This window comes from Fukomys damarensis, unplaced genomic scaffold (assembly GCF_012274545.1).
Source record: "Fukomys damarensis isolate Sample0158 unplaced genomic scaffold, DMR_v1.0_HiC HiC_scaffold_37, whole genome shotgun sequence".
NCBI classification, from domain to species: domain Eukaryota; kingdom Metazoa; phylum Chordata; class Mammalia; order Rodentia; family Bathyergidae; genus Fukomys; species Fukomys damarensis.
Window position 1 is genome coordinate 51,505,792 of NW_022900949.1, and position 27,002 is coordinate 51,532,793.

The 27,002-nt window shown below is 47.1% G+C and overlaps 1 protein-coding gene and 1 pseudogene across 9 annotated transcripts in view; one reads left to right on the plus strand and one right to left on the minus strand.

Moving 5' to 3' along the window:
* Nucleotides 1-15,686, plus strand: part of Mras (muscle RAS oncogene homolog) — a 53,066-nt gene extending 37,380 nt beyond the window's left edge. For all 9 annotated transcript variants that reach the window (XM_010625565.3, XM_010625562.1, XM_010625560.1 and 6 more), the window contains 4 exons: nucleotides 5,454-5,607; nucleotides 6,801-6,900; nucleotides 11,079-11,158; nucleotides 12,412-15,686. In XM_010625565.3, the coding sequence (XP_010623867.1) occupies nucleotides 5,454-5,607; nucleotides 6,801-6,900; nucleotides 11,079-11,158; nucleotides 12,412-12,511 (434 nt within the window). In that variant the 3' untranslated portion in view covers nucleotides 12,512-15,686. The remainder of the gene's footprint in view (nucleotides 1-5,453; nucleotides 5,608-6,800; nucleotides 6,901-11,078; nucleotides 11,159-12,411) is intronic.
* LOC117284525 lies at nucleotides 1,827-1,926 on the minus strand (annotated as a pseudogene).
* Nucleotides 15,687-27,002: the final 11,316 nt, after the last annotated feature.

The following is a 27,002-nucleotide window of genomic DNA, read 5'->3' on the forward strand; positions in this document are numbered from 1 at the left end:
GGGGGGGGGGCGCTTGGAGATCCAGGCTGAAGTCAGAAAGGATGGAAAACCACTGAGTCTGATGAGTTGGGCGATGTTGGGGCTTCCGGTAGAGAACATGGGCCCAGGCCTTGCCCATTGTGCTACCCAGGGTCACTTCGATCTGAGCGAGACTGCTCTGTGCTCCAAGGGGTCCTCGGCCATGGAGCTCTTCATACAGCAGGCCCGGCACATTCACCTGCTCTCCCGGGGAGCTGTCACCACAGCGGGAACCCTGATGGCGGAGAGTATGGAGGGTCTGGCAGACAAAGTGCAGGTTTCTTGATAAGCGCCTTCAAGAGGTCTTGCCTCTTCCATTCGATGGAATTGCGAAGCAGTACCAGTCCCTAGTTGTTCTTTTTAAAGAATCAGCTTTTGGGGCTGGGGATGTAACTTGGGTAGAGTACTTGCCTAGCCCAACCAAAGCCTTGTGTTTCATCCCCAGCTTGAGACAAGAATCAGCTTTTTGTTTGTTTGGTTGGTTTTTTGTTTTTTGTGGGTTTTTTTTTGGGGGGGGGTTGAGACAGGGTCTCATTGTGTAGTTTAGATTGACCTGGAACTCACTATGTAGCCCAGGCTGGTCTCGAACTCACAGTGATCCTCCTGCCTCAGCCTCCTGAGTGCTGGGATTATAGGCATGCGCCACCATGCCTGGCAAGAATCAGCTTTTGATTTTTAGTTATCAACTACTTTTCCTTTCTCCCAGTTTTGTGCTTTCTACTTTTATTGATGACTTTTCTCTTAGTTTTATTTTTCCTTATCTAGCTTCTTGATTTAAATGCTTAGTTAACTTTCAGTTTCATTTTCTGAGGTGCATTTAAAGCTATAATTTTCCTCTGAATACCATTTTGGCCTCAAAACTTGAGGTCTTGATACTGTCCATTACCCTTCAATTCTAAATTGTTTGTAATTTCTGCTTTGCTTTTCTCTTTAACTGGAAAGTTATAGAACAGTATTCCCTTTTAACTTTTAAGTGAATAAATTCTTTTATATTTTTGTTTCTGTTAAGTACAGGTCATTAATTTAGAGAGGCCATTTGTCCTGTCTTTAACAGAGGCCTGTTCAGTTTTCCCACATTATGAAATCTGTCAATTTCTGTTGTTTTTTAAAATCATATTTATGTGCGTATATGTGTAAGTCTATAGATACATAAAAGTAACATTCTTGGTTACATGACTTCAGCACTTCTTTTTTTCTGACTTTTATTAGTACATGTTTACAGTGCATAATGATTACATTCACTATAAAGAATTGGTACCTGTACATAATATATTTCAGTACTTTTTCCTCCATCCCTTTACCTTCCCTTTTATTTTCCCAGCATCCAATTCATTTATTTATGAGACCTTATAAAGTTAATTAACATATATATAGATCAAAAATCAGACTGATAGGCAAAGAGCATGTAAAACGTCTAAGGCAATTATACTAAGTCAAGGTACACTTGACTTCAGCACTTCTTGATACTTATATCTTTTCTCATTATAAATATGCTGCCTTTGTCCTGCTTAATTATTTAGCCTTGAATTCTACTTTGTGGATACCTTTCATTTGATTAGCCCAAGGCCTGCATGTTATTTATTTATTCTTTACTTCTCATCTTTTGTCATTTTGATTTACATGTGTCTTTTGTAAGTAGCTGACAAATGGATTTTACATTTAGGCTCTGCTAGTAATAGGTGAATTTAACCTGTTTGCATTTATTGTGATTAGTGATAGATTTGTTTCTGCCATCTTATTTCATGTTTCTGTGTTTAATGCTTACTTGTTTTGTTAGGTTTCTTTTTGCCTTTTGTTGAATTGGTCCCATTTACTTTGTTTTCTTCTTGCTCTCTTGTATTGATTAGGGACCATGCTAATCTTCTCTGTATTGTTCCAATTTTAGTATATGTGCTGCTGAAGGAGCACTCTTGTATTGATTGGAAGTTTAAGGTTTTGCTTTTGTTCATCTAGTCGTTATGCTGTATACATAAGTGTGTGTACACTTACAGCTGGCAGTATCAGATGTAATCAAGATCTTTAGCCTCTTCCCAAATGAAGCTTAAATTTTAGTACAGGCAGAGTATCCCTTCTCTAACACCATGACAGGGTTATCATATTAGAACCAGGAATGTTCCAGATTTTAATTTTTCAGACTTTACAACATCTGTATTGACTTTACTAGTTGAACATCCATAATCCAAAACTCCAAAATTCAGAATGTTCTAATATCCAAAACCTTTTGAGGATCATGTTGGCATATAAAAAGTTTGGATTTCAGATCTTGATTTTTCAGATTCCTCAACCTATAGTCACTTACTATTTCCTGACCCCTTTCCTCAGACGTGGATCCTCATAGATGTTAGGTCTAAATTGTCACCTATTCTCTTTAAGTTGTGCAATATTTATTTAAACTTAACTCATTTTGCTGATTTGCTTACTATTGTTCATAAAAACACTTCTTTAATGGATTTATTTTTAACTTGGCTGAAGTACATCCTCCAACAGTTCTTTTAGAAAACATGAATCATATAATTTCTAAGACCATCAATGTCAAAAATGACCTTTTTCCTATCCAGAGGGTTCATTTTTACTTTCAACCTCCTATTGAGCTTTTTTAAAAAATTTTTTGTATGATCATGTTTTTAAAATATCTTAGATCTCTAGCTTTGTTTTGGTTAATAAGTATCTTCAGCATCTTTAAATGTATTACTTACGATATTACCTTAATGTCTGCTGCTGTTGAATGCAGGCCTCCCCATCCACACTTCAGCCGGTTTCATACACTTTCATCTGGTTTACTGATTTCAGTTCTGAGTGGGATTTATTTGGTGGGGAGGCTCCACTGGAGGAATCCAGTTGAAATCTTTCTGTTTCTCTGTCACCCCATTGTGGGTCCTGCCTCACCTTGCTATGGATCCTGTCTTTTTATAGCTACGTGAAAGAATTCTAGGATGTCAGAGCTCTAAGGGCCCAAGGGTCCTCATGCTTCTCATTTGCTACATGAGGCCAAGGCCTAAGGAATGAGACAGAACAGCCACGAGCTGCTCTCACGTCTGGGCACATCGTGGGTCCCCACTACTTGCCCCTCTGAAGTACTGAAGAATGGGGAAGGGTGGGCACCAGTATGGCTATGGGGACAGGTCACTTTCTCAAGTACTGTCTGCACTACCTGCCTGAGGAGATGTGGAGTCCTGGGCTGCATGGGTAGCTGGTCCCGTGGCTTTGTTTACCATCCACCCATGGACGCTTGACATCCCTGCCTCTCACTCTCTTCTCAGAATCTGACTGAAGCCTTACAGTGCCTATTGAAGTCCCACAGAGAGGTCTGCTGAGCTCTTCAGGCTGTGTCAGAATCTAAGCCTGCCAAACCCTGTTTGTCCTCAAGTTGGTTCTTCTGGCCCGAATCCAGCAGCACCCTTAGGGCCGCTCTGTTTTAGAATATAGGCATCTGGTCACTTCTCACCGACTCCCCTGGCTCGTGGTTCTGCAGCCCTCCACTCTATCTTCCCTGGATTACTACATGTACTTCCTTACTAGGCCCCCTGCTTCTACCCATGGCCTGTTTCCTTTCCAGCAACCAGAACGGACTTTTCAAAATGCCTCCAGTTATGCCATTCTCTGCCCATGCTCCAGTTGCCCTGTCTTGCCAATGCTGAAGTAAACCTCACCCAGGACAGCAGCCCCTCTCAGCCTGCCCCGTCTCTTCTCTCTTCCTCCTCAGCCCATCGAGCTTACCTTGGCTCACCTGCACCTCTGACTGTTGTGCTGTCGCCCCTCTGGCGAGAGTTCCGTTCCCCGTGTCACTCGCATGGCTCCCCCCTTCTCCACGTTCAGTCACGCTCACAGTCACCTCCTGAGAGGTGCCCTCCTTCCCTATACACAATGATGAAAAACTTCCGCCAGTGACCTCCACCTGGCTATGTTCTTCATAGTAGGTACTTACTCTGCCTAAAATTGAATCAGCCATCCGTTTATCTGTCTTGATGGTGGATTGTTAGTCCTGCGAGAGCAAGGATTCTGCCTCGTTCACCTTATCTCCACAAGGGCCTAGAACCTACCTGGCTCATGGGGGCACTCAGATATTAGATGAATTAACAAAATCACTTAGACTTCTCATTTATTTACACATTCAAAGACACTTTGGGTACTTTTTATGCCAGGCCCCCAATAGATGAGTCACACAGACCAGGTCCCTGCCTCTGGAAGATAACAGCCCAGTGGCAGAGGCTTCTGGGAGCAGTTAAATGGGCAGCAAGAAGAGTATCTGAGAGGGTTGGTATATAGTAAGGAGAGCCCTGGGGATCAGCCAGCAGAATACTGTGCCAGAATTAGCTGAGGCAGAGGAATGGTTGAAGGAAGGAGTCCCAGGCTGAGGGTGGGAGAGAAGGCCCTGAGTGAGGATGACAGCTTTCTCCCAGCAGGCACTGCCCTAGGGCTTCTAGCCCTGTTCTTGGGGAATTATGAACATTAACTCAAACTACCCTGGCTGTCCTCATTTGAGGAAATACAGAGTCAGAGAATGGGGCCTGCCTAGGATCACACCCCAGAAAGGATGAACTGGACTCGGCACTGTGGTCTGGCTTCAGACTCTGTCCACCAGCTCTGCTGCCTCCAGGGAGAGGGAGAAGTTGGGTCTAGTCAGAGAGCAATGTGTCGGGAAGGTTGGGGGCCAGATGGTAAGCAGGGGCATGGAAGATGCTGGGCTGTCAGATTTCTGCTTGGTGGGGCTGAAGCTGCTGCCCTGCGCCATGGAAGGGTGGCCCTAGCTGTGGCTGCTGTCCTCTGATCTCTCCCTGAAGCAGGCAGGGTGAGCACTTCATCCCAGCAGGAGGAAGAGAGCATAACGGGCTTGGGAGGGGGGTGGTTTGGAGGGAAGGGCCTTTGCCTCCCTCCTGTCTCTGCCCCTACTTCCTGCCCCAGATCCCCTTTCCTAGGTAGTGAGAGACTGGCTGTGGAGGGCCGGCCCTTCCCTCAGGCTTACTTAGTATCTGTCCACACCAGGGCTGGGAGACCCTTCTGGCTGGCTGGCCTCTTCAGGGCTCCTGCAGCCTCCTTCATAAACACACACTCCCCCAGGGCTGCAAGGTAGAAGCATTCTTTCCATTTAACAGAGGAGAAAATGGAGCTCAGAGTCAGATGCCTTCCCACAGAATCCCCAGTTGTAAAGGCATCTGCGGGGATGCAGGCCCATCTCTGGGGACAGTGCGAAAGCTGACCCTGATCTCATGAGGCTTGCCTGTGGATGCAGTTGAGGCCCAGTGAGCACCGGGTTGAAGTGAGCCCCCACTGAGCTGCACAATGAAGAGCCTCTGAAGGAGCTGAGCCCTGCAGGGGAGCCTCCATCGCATACCCAGGGTGCAGCCACAGTGGAGACAGCCTCAGACTGGGGTCTGAAGGCCACGGGGGCTCCAGCTGGTATGTGGCAGCCCTTGAGCAGCCTTGTCCTTCCCCAGTGCTGGACACAGCTGGGCAGGAGGAGTTCAGCGCCATGCGGGAGCAGTACATGCGCACAGGGGATGGCTTCCTCATTGTCTACTCCGTCACTGACAAGGCCAGCTTCGAGCACGTGGACCGCTTCCACCAGCTCATCCTGCGCGTCAAGGACAGGTGAGGCTGGCAGGGTGGGCCTCCCTGCCCTTGGCCTATAGGGGTCGCTGTTCTACCTCTGCCCCTGGGCCCCCAGGTAGAAGCTGGGTACAGAGCCCAGAACTGAATTCTCCAGCCTTGTTTGTTCCTGTGCCTTCCATGCCAGACTATTTCCAAGACACCAAGGGATCATCTCTCTCCCATCTCCATAAACTGTCCCCTCAGTCAGGAATCGTGGGTGACATCTTTTGTTTTTCAACTCCATTATATTATGTGCAAAGAAAAAGTGAATTTTCTCTCCAGAATGTGTAATTGGTCAAGTGGCATTTGTGAGATTTCTAAGCCTTTAATTAAAGGCTTGTTTTTCCTTAGCATTGTGTAGAAAAGTTAAATAATTTTAACACAGCACAGTGTTAATTAGCACAACTCAGCACAACTGTTAATGTCACTTGCCTGTCAAATAGGCAATGCAAAGAAAATAAAGGGGCAAACTAATAGGAAAATAGCAAGCTTTCAACAAATTCCAGCAAGGACTAAAAACAAAATCCAGTTAACATCTATTCCAAAGGGAAAAGGGTTAATAACCTTACTATACAAAGGGATACACACACACACACACACACACACAATTTCAATAGAGTAATGGAAGCTGGATCCCTGAATAGATGAAAAGATACAAATATATGAGAGAGCATAGAATAAAACTGTTGTGGGAAAATATTTAATTTTGTTGCTAATCAAAGAAATGTAAGGAAAGTAATACAGTTCCTTCACCTGTCATACTACAACATTTTAATGAAAATATCCAGTGCTGCCACAGATATTGTCAGATGACTTCTCATTCAACTTGGACGGCAATTTGGCCACATAAGTCTGAATTTTTAGGCAGATATGCCTTGACTCTGTGCTTCCTTTCCTGGGAGCTGTCCTCGTTTGACAGCTGCCATTGATCAGGTGCTTGTGCTGTACCAGACCCTGCCCCTGCTCTTCGTGAGTTGTTGCTGATGGTTGCAGAGTTCCTTGTGGTCAACACAGCAAAGGATGGAGTGATGGTGATGCAGGCAGCCAGCGGCCCCCGGGCTCCCCAGGTCCCTTTGGCCATGTCACAGGGCTCTCCCTCTCTCTGTGTTACGCTATGCATGAGGTTTGGCTGCACCACTTTAACCAGGCAAGTGGGTGGATGGCTTCACAGAGTTGTTGTTTTTCCCCCTCAGGGAGTCATTCCCGATGATCCTTGTGGCCAACAAGGTTGATTTGATGCACCTGAGAAAAATCACCAGGGAACAAGGAAAAGAAATGGCGGCCAAACACAATGTAGGTGTGTGTGTGTGTGTGTGTGTGTGTGTGTGTGTGTGTGTGTGTGTGTGTGTGTGTTGGGGTCAAGGGGTGTGTAAAGGTGGATATTACATCACTCTTGTTGTGCTGATTTTTGAGAAAGGAACTCAGGCCTCCTAGGTAGCTGCTGGATTCCACAGAGAGGCAAACCTTGTTGGGTAAAATGTGGTGGTGAGCTATTTTTAAAACAAGTCAGTAAACCAGAGACAAACACCTTGTGCAGTTATTAGAAACTCCCTGAAAGCTGTGGTGTTCAACCCTCACCCAGCCAGACACAACAGATCCTGGACTCTGGAGAGGACTTGGCTTCTGTCCCCAGCTGAGCCAGTGCCTGAGTTTGCTCAGAGTCAGCGGATCAGCTGTGCTCACTGAGCCCTGCTCTGTGCCAGGCACAGTGCCAGAGGGGCACTTATGCCATGTTATTTGCTCTTCGCAACTACAGCAGTGGGAGGTATCATTATCCCCATTTGACAAGAGACCAAACAGCTTTGCCCTGGACTACATTGTGAACATCCATTAGCGGACAGCTTAGTTTTTCTAGTTCATTGTGATCCCCTCTCTCCTCGATGGTGCTGGATGGGTGTGAGTCCCTGTATCACAATGGCACAGTCTGTGCCCCTGGCCTTCTTGGTTACACACAAAGGCTCCTCAGCCAACTGGGAAGTTTGCTTCCAGGTCGCCCCTCCCCTCTGCCCAGTGGCCCACTTTGTGCTCAGAGGATGGGGCATGCTGCTTGTTTCTCCCTGTCTGTGCTTTCTCCATTGGTTCACTCATTCATTCCATTGGCCCTAGGAAACAGTAATCCCTGCCTGGTGGTGATAATGTCCAGTGGCAGACAGTAAACAGAGCAAATTAGAGTTCGTCCAGAGGTGATGTGAGCTATGGAAAGAAGCAAATCAGCAAAAGGGATCAGGAATGTGGAGTGCAGGGGGATGCTTTCCAAATAAGGTGGGCAGGGAAAGCTTTTCCTGGAAGGGTCCATTTCAGCTAGGATTTAAGGCAGTGTGCCATGCAGATATCTTGGGAAAGAGCATTGTAACAGAGGGAATAATCCATGCAAAGACCCTGAGTTGGGAGTTTGTAAAGCAGCAAGGAGGCCACTGTGGCTGAACAGATCGAGCAGGAGGGGTGAACAGAAGGAGGCGAGACCAGAGAGGTAGTGTAAGGCCTTGTGGGCTTTCACCAGAGTGAGAAGGGAAACCACTGGAGGGTTTGAAAGGAGGAGCAGTGTGGTCTGACTACCTCTGAACACCTCTCTGGTGGCCAGGTGGGGCGTGGTCCATAGGGGGCAAGACTGAGAGCAGGGAGACGGGCTGTATCAATGAGGTTGACTTGCACCAAAGTGGTGCTTGTGAGGGTGGTGGGAAGCCGTGGATTCCAGCTATGTTTCCCAGGATTTTCCCCCAGATTGGTTGTGGGACAAGAGCAAAAAAAAGTATGGAGGATTATTCCAAGATCTCTGGCTTAAGCAACTGTCAGAAGCCTGTGAGCACTGAGTCACTGAGTGTGGTAGGACAGCAAGGGAGAGGTGTGGGGAGAGACCAGGAGATGGTTTGGAATCTTGGGTTTGAGAAACCTTGTTGACAGGCAAGTGGAGAAGCCACAACAGAGGTCAGACAGCCCAGTGTGCAGGTTAACATTAGAAATCATCTGGTGATGGAATTTAAGCCATGATGGGGCTAGGGCAGAAAGGAGGATAGAAGGATATAGATGTGAAAGGGGTCCTGGAATTGAGAATGAGGCCATGTCCTGCTGTGGGCGATGAAGAAGAAGAAGCTTGTAGGACTGAATGGTCAGTGATGTCTGAGGACTAGAGTGCGTATCTAGGAGCCAGTGGAAGAGAATGCCTACCAGAGTAGGGAGTGGCCAGCAAGGCAAGGCCAGCCCAGGAGCTGACATCAGAAGTTAGGATTAGAAATGGGCTTGTGGAGGAACAGCAGGACACCTGATGTCCTGAACAGAGATGGGCCTGAGGTGCCATTTGCATTTTAGTCTTGGGCTCCATTATCCTGTCCGGTCCCGCAGGTCTGAGGAGGGTTTGCTAAGTGCTTCCCTTGGGTGTGTGGAAGGTTTTCCCTCTCTGCAGCTCTGGGTTGGTCGAGGAACTGCTCAGGTAGCAGTAGCCCCATTTTGCAGATAAAAAGGAAGGAGACACAGGAGGTTAAGGATTTCGAGGGACCTCATGGCTGTCGAGTGCTGCTCCCACCCCCCAGGGCCAGGATCTCTAGTCTCTCAATCTGGTGCTGTTTCCCCCACAGCACATGCTGCCACCTCATGTGTTGCTTGAACCGAGTGACTGGCGTGCTGCTATCAATGGCATTCCAGCTATAGCTCGTGAGGCAAGTTCCTCTTTGGCTATCCAAGATAGGTTCCTCCCACCTAATGCAGAAGATAGCATTTCCTAGTCCTTTGGTGGAGTTTAATGGTGCTATTGCTTGTTTGGGGTTTCCCTTAGGTTAAGTCTTGCTGCTAATGAAATCCTAAATTTTTAAGATAATGCACATCAGTTTTTCTTCAGTGATAAAAGTGGAAACCCCAGAATGAAGATGGAGGGTATCTGGGTACCTGGGGGGATAATACGACGCATGTCCTTCTGAGCCATGGGGTGGAACCACAGGCAGCACTACCCTGAGACTCCTGGAAACCAGGGCTTGCTGAGCTGGCAGGAGTACAGGATGCAGACAGACTCTGAGCAGGTTTCGGCTACACTGTAGGTGCTTTCCCGCTTCCCTTTTGTATGCATAGGGCACCACATTGTCCTCATCCGCACAGGCACCTACCACACCTGGACATGACACCTGGCCTGGAAGAGGCCCCGAAGCTGAGCTTCACACCCCTACCTGTCCATAGGAGGCCAGGTGGGGCATGGAACACGAACCTATTCAATCCTTGAGTCTCTGCTAGGTATGGTAGGCCCTGCCCAGTGTGTTGCTGAGCTCCAGCTCCCTACTGGAGAATGCGGGAGCTCACTTGCCTCAGAGATGAACATGAGGCCATGGTCAGGTGGGGAGGTTGAGACTGTGGCAGCCTAATAGCCCACAGTGGCACAGCCCAAAGCGAACGGTACTTTCCTTTCAGGGTTACTGGAGCCTCAGATACATAACCAGTGAAGATGTCCAAGGCCTGAGTTGTGCCCTTTGTGTGTCTGTCAGCCGCATATAAGCCCTGTGCTTGAGGCCACAGGTGTAGACATCTGACCTCCCACAGAAATCATTGACGGGAAGTTAATGAGTGAATGCATTCTAGGCAATGCTGTACAGTACTGTGTACTCCTCTAAAGTAACAATTTACTCTGCTACCCTCCTCCCATACTTTCAATGAATGGTCATTTTTATTTTCTCCACCGCCCTTTTCTTGTTCAGTTGTGTTATAATTTTGTAATTGGCAAATGATTTATGTTTGACCTCAGTCAGTTTATTTCTATCCTACCCAAAGGGTGCCATCACGTTTCCCTGAAGATGAGCACCTCTGATCTTTGTGGAGTCCCTGTCAGGAGAAGTTGAGCACTTAGGACTGTGTCCTGACCTCCTGGAGCCTTTGTTCTCTGTCTGGCAGTCAAAGGTTCAGGGTGGACATGGCCCGTGGGGTCACCTCGGCCACCGTGCCCACATGCTGCTGCCTACCCAGCAGTCATGTGATGATTCCTCAGCGTTACCCTTGTGTAAACCTGGCCGGGCTCCCAGCTCATGTACAGACCAAGCAAGAGCTGGTACTGGCAGGCATGTTGCGGGTGGGGCTGGCACAGACCTGGCAGGGGCACCCAGTTCAGAGTCCTGCTCACAGCCCAGCCTCTCAGGCTCTCCCTCTGGTGTCCACTCCGGAAGGGCCAGACAGAGGGGTAAATAGAGCTCAGAAGGAAAAATGAATAACTCAAACTGTATCTTAGTATGAGAAATGAAACAATCTTTAGTCTTCGAGTATATAAAAAGATCATTTTATTCTATTTTTAGGGAGCTGTTAAATATGTCTGTGACTAAAGAACAAGAGAGAATTTGAAAAGCCATTAGTAAAACTTTCCAACCTTAAAAGAAGCTACCAGAGGAGGTTTGAGGTTGCTGGAGGGCTGGGGGGCCGTGAAGCCATGTAGGTTCCTCAGCGCCTCTGAGTGCTTTGTGAATCTCAGTGCCACTTTGACCAAGCTGAGCTTTGCTTTCCAGATTCCTTACATAGAAACCAGTGCCAAGGACCCGCCTCTCAATGTGGACAAAGCCTTCCATGACCTCGTTAGAGTAATTAGGTGAGCACGGCGCCCCTCCCCAGCACAGGCCTCTGCAGTGTGGATCAGCTGGGCTGCAGCTGGAGGACTGGAGGGCTGGGCTGGGGGGATGCAGCTCCCATCCTGAGCCGGGAGCTTGGGCCATTTCAGGCCTCTTTTACGGACTATTATACTTCCTTCCATTTATTTCCTCTGCATTTTCCACCTGCCTCTGACCTCCCCTAATGTATGGGTTTGTAAGTGAGGTTGCTGGGAACCTACATGGTGATACCCCACCTGCTAAATGGAAATGATTTCTGCCCAGGGCAGTCCTGCATGGAGCCTGCTCACCCTAGGGTTCTCCCAATAGAGTTTTCAGTACTTCCACTAAAGAGTAGACCCCCTCCTCCCTGTGCTGCTGTCGGAGCACCTGAGGGTGTTTCCCTGAAGCACCAACGCTGACTCCAGGACCAAGCCTCAGCAGTCCTGACGAAGAGTCTTGCAGAGTCAGGGTCCAGATCCTGACCACTTCGTGCTCCGATGACTGAAATGGCCTCCTGGCCGCAGTCCCTGCCAACCTTTTTATCCTGTTCTCCAAATTTTTAACACATGAGCCGCAGAACCTGTGGTTCTCAAATTCCATGGCTTGAATACACTGCCCTGTTGTTGTTGACAGAGCTTTGGTTAGTGGTAAATCAGATCCAGGACTTGATTAGTGTTCCTATTTGCGGCCTCAGTGCCCTCGCAAATAAATACCCCACGTGTTCCACATCTCATTTTCATATTACTCCTCGGTGTAATGGGAGTGTTGCAGCCTCCACATACGTTTTTGCTGGCATTCCATGTGGTCAAATGATTTGCTTCTGGGCGATTGCCTCGATTAGGTACAATCCCTTATGCTGATGTCTCGGTTATGGACTTGTAGTTCCAAGGTCAAGTTTTGGACATAGGAAAAGTTAACAAGAACAATCAATGTAAAAGACTTTTGTACCCACTTCACCTGTCATTTTATTTGAAATATGAAACACAGAAACAGAGGCCAATGCTCTGATGAAGTTTATGATTTAGATAAATACAGCCGCAGCCTAACTCAGAAATTCCCATCAGTAGGGTGATTTAGGATTTTTTTCCTCCTCCTCTTCAGTTTTTTGCCTCTAGAGGTGCTGTCCAGCCAGGCCTTCCTCCAGTGGAGACAGCAGAGTCTCCAAGTCCCCCATCCAGGATAAGGGGGAGAAGGGCAGAGGAGGAGCAAAGCCCATTCTGACTTTCTCTTTCTGTTCTTCCCTGTTTAAAAGGCAACAGATTCCCGAAAAAAGCCAGAAGAAGAAGAAGAAAACCAAATGGCGAGGAGACCGTGCCACTGGCACCCACAAACTGCAGTGTGTGATATTGTGACAGCCGAGGCCCCAGTTCAGTGACCAGGACCAGCCCTCAGAACTCTCCACTACCTAACTGCACTGAAAACCATTTCTAACCACGACCCTAGGCCGGAGGACTTGGCACAAGAAGGGAGAGAGGGAGGTGGGCCGGAAGCAGACAGAGTCTGGCTTTGTAGGAGGGCCCTGGCTTTTCCATCTCCTAAGAGAGACAAGGAAGCCACCGGTAAACAAGCAGTATCCAGGCTCCTTGAGTGCTGATTCAGCCCAGTTCCCCCTCTCGGTGGGTATGTTGTGTCTTTTAACTACATAGCGTTGGTTTGATGTGGAGGTGTTTATCCACATTCAGAGTACCAAACAAGCCACGAACAAGCTTCCTCCCCTTGACCCCTATCTACAGGATCTGAGCTCAGATGTCTTTTGTAGATTTTTAAATTATTTTAGTGATGATTATTTTATTAAGGGGTCTGTGCCCACCGCCTGGTGGAGTCCTCAGATCTTCAGCAGACCTCTTTGATAACATGTCTGGAATCAATGTTGCTATCTTTTTAACTGAGTTTTCCAGCAGTGCCAAACTCACAACCCAATACAGAAGTAGAGTGACTGAGAGAACAGAAGTTGGGAGGCTAACTAGTGTAGCTGGGAGACTTTGGGCTGTGGGTCAGATGTGGGAGAGAAACAGACCCTACTGGTGGCCCAAAAACTGGAGAGAAGAGGGCATTGCTATGGTTGAGGATGCAGATATTAGAAAACAGAATTTTAGTTTGCTGAGGTGAGTGGCTGACATGAGTATGTCAGTTCTGAAAGGAGCTTTCATTACCCTTAAATGTACAAATTAAGGTAAGCAGGTGGGCTTTTCAAAATGTTCCTTTATGTCTCAGACAGTCTGTTCAGTTCTGTAGCTCCCCAGATGTGTAAGAGTTCCTGGTTTCTCAGCTCTGCCCCTTCCTGCTTCACCACTTCACCTGTGCTGCCTGGTGCTTCTCCTATTAAACACGTGACTCATCAGAGGAAGCCAACACGGACACTATCCGGAAAGCTCTAGCTCATGATGAATCTTAACCAGAAGGATTTGATGCTGTTATCACCAAAATACCACCGGAACTAAAAGCCATTTCCCTTTGAGTCAACTGACCACCACCTCCATGAGCCCAGTAAATGAGCAAAGCCTTCTAGTATTGCAGACTTGGTTGCCTTTTGGCACATACTTTTATTACCTCTTGGATTTTGACAGTGATAAGATCCTGACAATAATAGCAGAGGAGAGCAAGGTTGTGCTAATGATGTTGCTCCCATACACCTGTTTCTCTAAGGGACAGTCTCCTCCAACTGCCTGACAATGTGCCTCCCTCTCTGGTGCTGCTGGTGGAAACGAAGACTGGATTTTTCCAGCCAGGGTAGGGGCCTTTGGGCAGCAGGAAGAGTGCACCAAAGAGAAAATTAGTAGACATGGTGGCTATGCTAGTGACCTTACTTTCCAGGTGTCCCTCTGTAAACTAGAACATCCCCAGCAGATGGCCCGGATCCTCTTTGGAGAAAGAAACTTACAGAAGAAAGACACCCATGGAAAGTGAGCCCCTGACAGGATCCACAGACACCTAGATTCTTCTCCCGTTTAGAGAGTATTCTGGGCTCCTAACCCTGATGATCATCAGCCTGGAGGGCCCAGCTGAGGAGTGATTCTGCTACAAAAGGCAACAGTGCAGACTTCTGTGAGTCAGACTTTCTACTTGTCAAAATAGCCTTTTTTTTTTTTTCTGTTCTTAAAAGGAAGGATAAGACAGAACATTTCAGACAAGGCACTTCAGAAGTTTCCCAATACCTATAAGAAATATTAACAAGTATTTTAAACACTAGAAGGACAAGGCTTTTCCCAGGCCTTAGGGTCCTCTGAGCCAGGACCATAGCAGGCACATGTGCAGTTTGATGGCCGCTGAAGACTGGAAACGAGGGGGCGTAGGCAGGAAAGTGTGAGGACCAGGATACTATGCACAGCAAAGAAGGCAGCAGCCACTGCCGGGAAACTCCCACCAGGCGCCACCCACCACCAGCACACCCCTGCCCGGAGTGGACACAGCCGCCTCCCGCTCACTCCAGTACCACTGCATGGGGAAGTCTTGTTGGAAGCAGATCAGTTGACCTAGAATGAAGCCCTGAGCCATAAAGGTAACCAGAAAAGGGTTGTGCCACTCCTCGTCTCCCTCACCCCCTGTCAGAAAAGCTGGCCTCATCTTCCAGGGCATCTTTTCCTAAACTCAGCCCGCAGCTTAACTCCAGGGTGCCTGAGGGAGAGACTGTAAGGGCTGGTCTTCTGCAGCCTCTCAATGGGGCTGTTAAACTTTCCTCTCTTATGACTTCATTTTCCTCCTAGGTAAAATGTGTAGATAACACCCCATTTTTAGAAATGGACCCTTGTGACAGAGGGGTTTCCAGACAGGCTGGAGTAGTGTACCCAGGGATGTCCGTCACCTGGCAGGGCCAGTCTGGGAAACCTGGTTGGCCGTGCTGCTCCATGACAGGAGAGTCCACTGCGACTTGCGCCTGTGCTGTCATCCACTTGTTACCACTGGTTTTACAGAGAATAGCAACCTTCACATCCCCTGAACACGCGTCCTGAAATCTCACCCCATGCTTTTGCCATTGTGTGTCTCAGATGTACTCCCATTGTCCTGACACCTTCCTTAAAGGGCTCCTTTTCTCTGCAGAGGTAATCCTAGCCATCCTTAACCCCACAGACTGTGTGGGGCTATGCTCAGTACCCATGCCCTGTGTCGCACAGAGGACATCTGGATATTTCTCTTGGGACTTTGCCACCACCTCATGGTACCTGCTCTGGAGAGTACATGGCCAGGTGTGGCCTGTCTCACTTTGCCAAGAGATGTGGCCCACTAACACGTGGGAACCCTTAACCCAAAGCCCCCTAAGTTGTGTTATAATAAGTGCAGAGCCACAGATATGTCCTCTCCACTAGCAGCTCATTGGGTTGGAAATTCCATGTGGGGTTTACTTAGAATGAAAGATACTTGAATTATTGAGCGCCTTTGAGCGCTCAGCTTGTTACACAGTGTTACCAGGTGGCCATTGTCGTGAAACGAGAGTGATGCCTGAACATCTCGATGATGCTTGAGCCTTTTATGTAACTTTTTATTAAGTCTTTGTGTATCATGACTCATTAATAAAGAAATAAAGAGAAACACCTGTCTTATGAATGCTTATTCAAATATTCTTAAACTTTTGCTGAGACTGTTGTAGTTGTCAGTATTTTTCCCAGAACACCCCTTTCTTCCAGATACCCATGAGGACTCTCCTTCCTGCATGGAGCCAGAAGATGAAGGCAGGTTATGCAGCATTCAGAAGCACAGCCTCTTGATGCTGAGCAGACTTGGATTCTGGCTCTGCCACTGACTTTTGAACAAATGACCTGCTCTAGTCTTCAGCTGCCCTCTCTGAATGGGACAATAGTACCCGTGTCCTAGATGGTTTGAGGACTAATGCTAAATGTAGGAGCACATGGCAAGGAGCCCAGAAGTTGTACTCTTTGGAGAGGATCCCATTGGGTTGTCTTCCTGCTATTCCTTGTCATGGAAACTTTCTGCTGTCCCCACCCACAGTGTTAATCTTCCATACATTGTGGCTTCATTTCTTTGTTTATTGACCTCGTGGATACTTGACTGAAGTAGATACTCGGGGAATAGAAGTCAGAACACTCTCTTGGTGCTCCTTTGGATAACTATGGCTGAAACGCAAACTTGGGAGCTGGAGATGCTTCTCACACCTCCTGGCTGGGAGTGGAGAAGGCTAGACTACAGGTTTGAGAGGATCCGTGTGGTGGGCAGCTCAGGCCCAGCTTCCTGCTGGGTTATTCATTCCACAGATACATGTTGGGCTTGACTGTATGGCAGGCTGGGCTGGGTGCTAGGTGCATGGTAGTGAACAGGACAGAGAGTCTTTTGATAGTCTGTTCTTCCTCCTCTGGTCACCAATTTGTTTACGGTGGCTATTGTAACAAATTACAAACTTAGTGCCTTACACAGAAATCTATTCTCTCAAGGATCTAGAGACCAGAAGTCCCAATTTAGCATGGCTAGGCTACAGTCAAAATGTCAATAGGGCCGCAACCCTCTGTGGGTGCTCCAGTGGGAGAATCTTTTCCTTGCCTTTCCCAGCATTGTGCTCACATCACCCCATCCACAAGGTCAGCATCTTCAACCCTATCTTCTCCATCTTCCCCTTGTCTTCTCTGTATGGGCCAAATCTCCCTCACTCTCAGCTAATGCCTTCTCTTCACCGAGAAGTAGAATTTCCACAGATCCATTTCACTGCCCCTACCCACCCACCAGCTGCCCCACACGCCCTACCTTCTTGGTTGTTACAGACATCATCCATTTCTCCCTCTACTGGATCTTCCTCATCTTAAAAGTAAATCCTTCCTTTGACCCACTTCCTCGGCTGGATAGCACTTAGTTCTCTGCTGTCTTTTGTGGGAAACTAAAAGAATAATATTGTCCTTCCATTTCTTGCTTTTTAAATTGCTCCAGGTGATTTCATTTGCCACTCCACAAGCATCTCCATCTTCAAGTCCACCGATGGCTTCCGCCTTGCTAAGGTCAGTGACTCACGGCCACTTTTTGACCCCTGCAGCATTGATACAGTTAATCACTCACTTGCAAACTTCTTCCACTGACTTCTGGGATTCTGCCATCTCTTAGCTTTTGTCCTTCATTGATCACTTTTCTTACCCCTTAGTATTGGGGATTGAGCCTAGGGCCTTCACACTGAGCTGCATCTCCAGCCCTCCTTTATGTTTTTCCCCCAGACAGGATTTCACTAAATTGCTAAATTTCCCAGGCTGGGCACAAATTTGCCACCCTTCTGCCTCAGTCTAGTTGCCAATTTGTTTCCTGTGGCTGTTATAACAAATTATAAACTTAGTGGCCTAACACAGAAATTTATTCTCTCAGTCCTAAAGGCTAGAAGTCCCAACTTGGTATCACTGGGCTATAGTCAAAGTGTCACCTTGGGGCCACTAATTCCATCACTTCTGGAGATTAAAGATTTCCTTTTCTGAAGTATGGCCAGGTTGCTAAATCCACAAACGTACTATTTGAAAGTCCACCTCTGCACACTTTCGAAGAGGCCATGAATAAAAGTTCCCAGGTATCACAGATGTCAGCATTGTCATCAGTTGGAGCTGATCAGTCATGCAGACTCATAATGGCAGTCCCGACAACTGAATTAGAACCTGCATGTTAACAAGATCCCCACTGATTGTTGTGCACAGCATTATAAGCAGCACTGCCCCGGAACATCAAGCTTGACACACGGATAAAACCCAGCCCCAAATTCACTGTACCTCAGGACCCAGTTCAGTTAGATCCCACTGGAGAAAGCCTCATCTGCAAGCAGCTGCAGAATTCTTCCTCCCAAAGTGGTGGCTCCTAAGTGTCCTCCACCATCAGCACGTGCTGTCCCTTAATCTGGGAAGTTTTTGCACAGAGGCAAAGTGCTCCCATCTTGTTTTTCAGACACTTGCGTTTTTCCCGAAATGCAGACAACTGTGTTAAATACAAAAAACAAGAGAAATCAAACAGACGGAGCTAGGAGGTCTTTGACAGTCTCCATAATTTTCAAGTGCTCCAAATAAAGGACAGGTGCTCTGTGCAAGCTGAGGGTACTTTCATTCCCCAGGACTCTCACTCTCCATAGCTGCTGAGCTTGCCAAATAGCTTATTATTATAGCTGCTAGCTCTCTGACAAAGTCGCCCAGGTCCTTCCTCTTTCCTTCCTGCATCTGATTAGGGAGGGTCCCTCAAGGTCTGGAAGCGGGCACTCTGGTAACCTTGTAAGCTACACAAAATTAAGGTATATTTGCATTCTTCTGGGGTGACAATCATGTTCCGACAGCTTTTTCACTGGGTGCTGTCCAGTGTGAAAAGAACCAGCCTCTGTAAGCTTTTCTGATGCCAGGTTTCACAGCCATAGAGAATGGGAAGAGGAAATGAAAGGAGCCGAGAGCCACCTATGCGTCACTTGGAGAAGTGCTGACAAAATCGTTCATTGGATGGACGTCCCTGAACTCCCTCCCACGACATCCTGAGGGAGGAGTTGGGCAGGTTGCACTGCTCCCAGTGTGTGAACTGCACAAGACTCACCTACCTCCTCCTCAACCATAGCTAACACCACCTGCCTCTCAGCCCCCAACACCGGGGCCCAAACTTGGGAAAGGGGGAAACTGAGGACGTGGAGACGGCTCTGGGAGGACTTGGCAACCTATCAGGGTGGGAGCTCAGCTGGAAAACAAAGGCAAAGGAGAAATGTGAGGACTGAAGAAAAAGGACTTGAAGTCAAATCTGTAACCATCTAGACTGGTGTTTGCAACTTGGGCTGTGTATTTCAGTCAGTCAGCTTAGAAAAATAATCTCCTGGTGCAGACCAAACTCCAGAGAAACATGCGGTTGGTGTGGGTTAGAGCCCAGGCATTGAGACTCTTTACAGCTCCCCAGGCGATTCTCTTGTTCTGCTGAACTGAGACCACCAGCTAGGGTGCATTTTATTCTCATCCCTTGAATATTACGGCTTTCCGGTGATCACTGGTTATTTAGAAAATTAGCTGCCTGTCATAGTCAGTTGTGAAGTTACTAACAGAACAGTGTCCCAGCCCCTTGTGTGTAAATGAACACTGGACCATAGATGATTCTTTCCATGAAAGCAGGTTCTATCCAGAGCCTGGCTTGTGTTGTTAATTTATCTAATCACAAACTACAGTGACATCTCATTTGCCCTTCCACTTTTATAGTCCCTAAGGACCAGGGAAGGACTTGGTGGTACAAAGTTAAAACTTAATGTTTATTGAATGAATTAAATTAGTATAGGTATTAGTCTCCATGCCTTGAAACTGAAGTCAGGTTAATTAAAAACTCTCCCGCTTTCATTTTCTACCTATAGATTCCTTGTTTCTTTCTCAAGACCTAGGGTCTGGGAGCCAGGGAGAAAGTATAGATTGTCTCTCCCTTTTTCTGTTTTCTTCTTGTCTCTTCAGTTTCCCGTAGGTTGAAATTTTCCTGTCAGATCCTTCCTGGTCCCTGGGGATCCACTCCCGCACTCCCACCCCTACCCACTTGTTTTTTCCAATGTCTGGATTCTAAATCTCAGAGAGGCTGAGTTGTTGTTGTTACCACTCTGCCACGTTCCTGGAAGTCCCTTGGGAGGCTGGTTTAAACACAGGCTTTTATGATTTAGCAGGTCTGGGTCAGGCCTGAAAATTAGCTTTTCTAACAAATTTCAGGGGATGGGCTGGGACCCTGCTTTGAAAACCCTGTATTAGCCAATCCACATGACGCGTTCAGTGGAGTGTTTGGCCCGAGCAAATGCCAGCTAACATTGTTGGACACTTCCTGTGAGCCAGGCACGATGCTGTCTCTATGTACTCTAATTTAACCCTCATGACCACCATGTGAGGTGATAGAATATTTTATAGAAAGGGAAACTGAGGCCCAGTGACAGCTAGAAGTGACAGAGCCTGGACACGCACCAGTTCTGACTCTGAAGCCTGTGTTCTGCTTTCCTCCATCCCCGCCACCCCGAGGGCCAAACTTGTCCCAGGTCTCTCTACCTCACCCTATTTTAAATGTTGCCTTTGTTTAAGAAAATCTTTCAGTGCATCTCCCACATCCCCATCTTCTTCCAAGTGAGCTGAATGCAGATCAACTTCCTCTGGGTGACTGACTCAGCACAGCATCCTGACCTTTGATGACAGTCATTTTCCAGAGTGTCGCACAGGACCTCCTCCCAGGGCGACCCTCACTATGACCTCTGACACCTCCTACAGTTCTGTCCCTCCTCTGCCCCTCCCAGCTTCCAGAAAATCCAGGCCAGAACAGCCCAGTGGTTAGCACAGTGGGTGAGGTCCACGAGGTGTCATCTGCAGCCCCGGAGCCTCCGGCTCCCATCCAAAGGGAGCACCCACAACCAGGGGCAACGCCTGGCCCCCGCCTTGGCCTTCTCCTTTGGAGCTTCAAATGGATCCCCTCATGCAAGTCACTGTGACTTTTTTGTTATTAAAAAAAACCCCAACTTCCAAATAAATGCAGTCTTTGAGTTCCCTCTCTGTGGCTGATGTTGAGAAGGCCCTTGGGTTACGGGGGCAGGAGGCTGTGTGGGGCAGTGGGTGACCACAGGCTGCTCTAGTCAAGCAGCTGCCTGATGACCTCAGGTAAACTGTCCAATGTCTCCATGCCTCAATTTCCTCATTTGTCAAAATGGGTTGATCAGAAGGTTATAGGGCTATTGTTAGGTTTGCATTCAATATATATTTTCAGAAGATGGCTGGCACTTAGAAACTTCACTTGAATGTTAGCCAGAGTCCCAGAATCAATTCCATAAATGCTTTATCAGTGCCTCCTAGTACAGTTCCATTGTATTGAAACTTAGCATGCACCAGGCCCTGTGATTTGCACAGATTTTTTTCATTTAAGGTGTGGAAGCGTTAGGTGACTTCACACACACCTCTTAGGAAGTGTGGTCCTTAGATCCAATCTGGGTTGACACCCTCTGCTTTCTGGTGCGACAGGCCCTAGCTTGGCATTCAGCAGGGAGTTTCAGCCCTGTCCCAACCTCCACTGGCAGCTCTTGCCTTCCCACCTCTCTTCCGCCTGCCTCATCCCCTTTCCCCAGATTCTCCTTATCGAAAGGGCATCCTCTAGTGTGAAATAGGAAGAAAATGGCTGAAGGGGAAGTGGGAAGAGGAGGGAAAAGGAAAAATGTGAGAAAAGTAAAAAATGGAAACAAAGTCTTTGAAGAGTGAAGGGGGTGAAGGGAGGGCAGGGGTATGGGAAAAATGAGAACCAAGATACATCATGTAAAGGTACAAGATCCCAGTGATAAAGGTAACTGTATTGCTTGCCTTAACTGTACCAATAAACTTAATGGGAAAAGAAAAAGAAAAGGCATCCCCCTACTGCCCTCTCTCTCCTAGCCCTGAAGCCATGCCCAGGAGTCTTGCCCAGGTCCCATTCAGCCTTCAACACATCCAGTATCTATTCCTAAAATGCCATTCTGAGGAGCCCCTCCTAGAGAAACAATTAAAAGTGCAAAAAATGATGGACACAGATGATCTTTGCATTCTTATAACAAAGGGTTGTAAAAGATCTAAGTGAACAATAACAGGAATGATTAAATAAGTAATACTGTACCTCTATAATAGAGGATTACGCAGCTGCATAAACAGCAAAAGAAATGCTCCTTTCCTTCACTTTCTCCACCTCTGGATGTGATTGTGTGTGTTTGTGCGTGTGTGTGTGTGTGTGTGTGTGTGTGTGTGTGTGTCTGAGATTGGGACTGAACCCAGGCTTTAACAGTGAGCTACATTTTCAGCTACTTTTTAATTTTTTTAATTTTGAGACAGGGTCTTGCTAAGCTACTCAGGCTAGGCTCAAACTTGTGCTGGGATTATAGGCGTGTGCTATCTATCATTCCTGGCTTGTTATCTTAAAAAAAAATCTTTGTTTAGTGAAAATGTGGGGAAATTGCATCCAGTTTCTATTTTACTTTCATTTCTTTGACCTCCAATAAGATCAAACTTTTTAAGATTTGTGATTCTTTTTTTTTTTTTTTGGTACCAGGGATTGAACTCAGGTCCTTGCGCTTGCAAGGCAGGTCACCGAACTGCTGAGCTAAATCCCCGGCCCAAGAGCTGTGATTCTTTATTCCTTACAAATTGTCTTTTTGTGCCTTCTCTTTAATATTCTATTAGAGATCTCAGTTATTTATTGAGTTTTGTGCCTTCAGTATATTGACTATTTATATGTCATATTTATTACAGAATTTCCCCCTAGAGTGTAATTTCTCTCTTCATTGTAATGATGATTTGGGTTTTTTTTCTTAACTGTATTTTAAGTTTTAAATATTCAGAGCTGTCATTTTCTCCCTTACAGTTTTTGTCTTTGGTATAATGCTAACATCCTTTCTTATAAAATACCTTTCTCTTCAAATGCCTTTATAGTTCAACATTTCATTACAGATGACTTAAAATAAAATAAGGGAATGGAATTGTCCATACCTCAGGCCATTACATTGGGGATTAAATAACAACTTTATAGAAAGTTTTAGAAATAATAATTGGCTCACAGTAGGTTCCTTCTTGTTGTTGGCTATTATTCCTTGAAACTGTGGTTCACTGGAAATCTTTCTGGAATTAGGTATGGAATGGGTTTTAGTTCCCCACTCCCCCTTCACCATTTACTCAGTAACAGTCCTGTCCTGCGGGGGGAATGCAATATTATTATTGCTGGCCCAACCCCAAGGGGGATTCTTTTGTAGAGCTTTGAGCTAGGGGTGAAGCAAGTCCAAAGTTCCCTGCTCTCCCTTCTACCCTAGACTTGTCCTATGCCAAGTTCTTAGGCAAGAGTACAGAAGCAAGCCACACCGGCCCAACTCTGCTCTCCTTTCCTCGCTCAGGTTCAGAGACTTAGCCTCAGTTCTTCCATAAACCTGGCCCCTTTCCCTTCACTCTTCCCTCCAGGGCCACAGAGGTCCCATGTTCTCCCCTCTCTACCCACTGACCGCTTGGCCGAGGTTGTTGCCAAGCCCCCACCCACCCAGGCCACGTGCCCAAGGAGGAGTGGGGGCGCAGTCCCTTGTTCTGCACTGGGAGGCGGTGAGGGGTAGAGTGTTTCCCTCTCTTCTGAGGACATTAACTAGGCATCCTGGCCACTGCCAGTTTGGACCCAAGTAAGGGTCAAACATACTGAGTCTAAAGCTCAGGCAGTGTTAATCCCTCCCTCTCCCTTCCTAAACTTCCCCTGTAAAGGAAGTGTCCAGAAGCAATACATATTTTCTCTGGGCGGGATGGACTTCGCTGATGGATGATACCTTGTCTTATTAATCACAAAGGGGTCACCACCCTGGGCTGTATTAGCACGGATGTGGGGGAACGGTGCCCCCCCAGCCTTTGCAGCAGCCATGGGATATGTGGAGAGCTTTCACTACACTAATTCTTTCTGCATCTGGAGGACAGGAAGCTTCTGGAGGAAGATGCTGAGCTCTTCATATGTAGATGCTGATATCTACGTAACTCTTCAAGACCTCACAGGCCTGGTGGCAAAGCTAGAACACAGACTTAAGTGTGTCTGACTTCATTCCATGCCAACCTTAATCCAGGATAGGAAGAAGTTTCCTCACTAACTGTGTAGCCCTGATTAAATTACTTCAACTCTATGGGCCTGGGTTCCTCCACTGAAAGCCAGGAACCCTGTGCATATTTAGGGATTTTGTGAGGATTAAATGACTTAATGCGTTCAAAGAGCTTAGGATAGTATTTAGAATACATATAGAAAGCTCTGGACACTTCGTAGTTGCTATTTTCATCATTTCCAACATTACCATTCATTCTCCCTTGAGTTTCCAGGTGGCCATACCAGAACACCTGGGAAGCCGAGGCAGTGCCCCTCTTCTCCACAAGATGGCGCCATCGAAGACCAAACAGCCCTTTGAAACACGGAAAGCTTTGCACAAGACCAGGACAAGAATCTTCGCAGCAGCTGTTGCTTTGTACCCAAGGCTACCTGGCTCTCCTGGATTCCGTACTGAAAGTCAAGTCCAACTCCCTGAAGTCGTGCTTGTGTATCCTCCAGAGCTGATGCTTCTTCAGCGTGAGCTTCCCAGGTAGGCACCGGGAATGTGGGTCCTAAAGAGGCTCGGTCAGGTCGGCTCCTCAGGGCTCCATGCTCCAAGGCTCCACGTGCGGTCCTTCCTACCCACCCCATCCTTGGGAGTCTCAATGCCCTGACCTCTGGCCTGGAGCCTGCTACTCTGCCCCACAGCATTGCAAGAAGTGTGTGAGTGGCCTGCGAACAACGCATCACGTGGAGTTTCCAGACGGATTCCAAAGCCACGGCCATTGATCCCCAAAGTGTAGCTCTGGTACAAGGGCAACGTATCTCCTGGAAATTTGTAAGAAAAACAAATTTTTCTCGCTGCCTTAGACCCCTGAACCTAAAACTCTAGGGTGGGGCCCTGCAAGCTGTGTGTTAAGCCTTTTAGGCACTGTACAGGGAGGTCTGAGACCTCTGCCCTACCTCTTCCCCTCCCAGAGGGCTACAGGATCCCTTCTGCAGGTGATGCCAATCTCAATCTCGCCATCCCCTCCAGCACACAGGTGGGTCCAGCTTGCCATTTCCAAGGATGGTGTGCTGGTGGGCGCTGCGGTGTGTCTGATGTGCTTATGGCAGGTATTTTCCCAGTGGTGCGTCCCTGGGGCAGGGACTCTCAAAGGGAGGGGCCTAACTTCCCTCCACTCCCCATCTAACAGCCTCCTCTAACTCAGTGCAACCTCCCCCTGCCTTAGAGGGGAAAGTCTTACAGCTGCTGGAAATAAGATCTTATAAACCTGATAGTTTGTGAAGTCTGCTGTCCTGCAGATAAAGTTACTGTGGTTTTTTATTTTGATGAAAATATGTGACGTTTTTCTTACAGTCGCTTAGCAAATAGAAAGAACTCTGACTTGTGACAGAAGATTCCATAAACTATCAAGTTTCTCATACGAGAAAGGACAGGGCAGTTGGAAACAAAGGGCAGAAAGGCCTTGTGAAAATAGGCAGATTTTGCAGTCATGTGTCTACAAGCCAAGGAATGCTAAGGATTGCCAGAGCTAATAGAAACTAGGACAGAGGCAGGAACAGAGTCTCCCTGAGAGCCTCCAGAAAAAAACTAATCCTACCGGCACCCTCATTTTATATTTCTGGCCTTGACAACCATATGAGAATAAATTTCTGCTGTTTTAAGACAGTCAGTGGTCACAATCTGTTACGGTAGCTATGGAAAACCAACACAGAACATTATGTGCTACTTCGTGGCCATAAATTTCAAAGTCAAGAAAGAAAATGGGGGATTCTCTGGCAATGTTTATATGATCCAGTCTGACGCCAAAACAGGCAGAAAAAAGTGAATGGTTTAGCAACATTAAAAACTTGGAAAATTTATTAAAGATTTTATCACTTTATAAAACATTACATTGAGACTGTTTTACAGCTAAGCTTTGCTTAACTTCCCCAAGTTCTCCCGTTATTCAAAATATAAAAGACTAGAGAGAAAAACCTCTAAGCCACCTTGTAAAGCTAGAAACACGTTAGTGTTGAAGTCTGGTAAAGCATGTAGAAAAAAAGAAATGGGTATAAAAGAATACGTATAAAAGTTTAAAAAGATGTAAATATTAACATATAAAGCAAACAAACTGACAGTATATCAAAAAAATATGCCATGACCTGGAAGGTTTGTTCCAGGGTAAAGGACAGTATAAGATGCTGTTCCTCACCTCTGGGTCTTGGCAGAAGCCCCAAAGGGCAAGAGCGAGGGCAGACTTATGAAGCCCTCATTCTGGAGGGAAACGTGTCTTCTGTGTGCCCACAGGAGCTCCAAACCATCACCTTCCCTGCAGGGCCCACAAGTGGCTCACTTGTTGAGTGTGTGCCTGGCATGCATGAAGCCCTGGGTTCAATGCCCAGCACTGCAGAAACAAAACCAAGATTAGTTGGTGAGTGAAGAATGGACATAAGGAGGGTAGACTCCAGGGAGAGGCTGTGGCTGCAGCTGCTGTTGTCTGGCTGCAGACTGTAGTGAGGACAAACTTGCAGAGGGTCTGAGTCTCCACCTTCAGCTGCCATAACATGCTTATCGCCCAGGAGTATCCTGTGAGAGAGAAATATTTAGCAGGGACTCCCTACACTTGGCAAAAGGACACGCAGGAGGCTAAGGGAGAGCACACCGCAAACTGGGGAGACATTGCCTGGGTCAGAGGCCCTCCCAGAGTCTCTCTAGGGTACCAACACCAGTCGACTGTGCACTGGATCGGTGGGACCGTCCTGTCCTGCTCCTTAGCTCTGCTCTCTTCCACAGGCCCCTGTGATGGTTAGTTCCCTGTGTCAATTTAATTGGTTGATGGAGTACCCAGATATTTGGTTAAACATTATTTCTGGGTATGTCTGTGAGAGGATTTGGGAAAGAGATTCGCATTTGAACAGATGGACGGGACCGAGTAGAGCAAATTAACTTTCCCACTGTGGGTGAGCACCATCTAGTGTTGAAGTTGGGTTGAACAAGAAGCAAAGGAGAGAGAATTCACTGACTGCTGAGGTGGGACCTTTGCTTTCTCCTGGGCTAGGACAGGCAATTACACCACTGCCTCTCCTGATTCTCAGGCCTTTGTACTTAGACTAAACGACACTGCTGGTTTACCTGGGTCTCCATCCTATAGATGGCAGACTGTGGGACCACTTGGTCTCTGGAGTTGCATGAGCCAATTCTTGATCATAAATTTAGGTGTGTATGTGTGTGTATACGTGTACCTGTGCCATTGGATTTCCCTAACTCATACAGCCTCTGAAAAGAGTACTTCAGAAACAGGTAAAGCCACAGTCTCCATTTCAGATTTCCCAGCTGAAGGCAGCACTAGGGGAAAGAGGAAATTTAAATTAGATATAAAAGTAGGGCTTTTAACAAATAGACGATGGTTATAT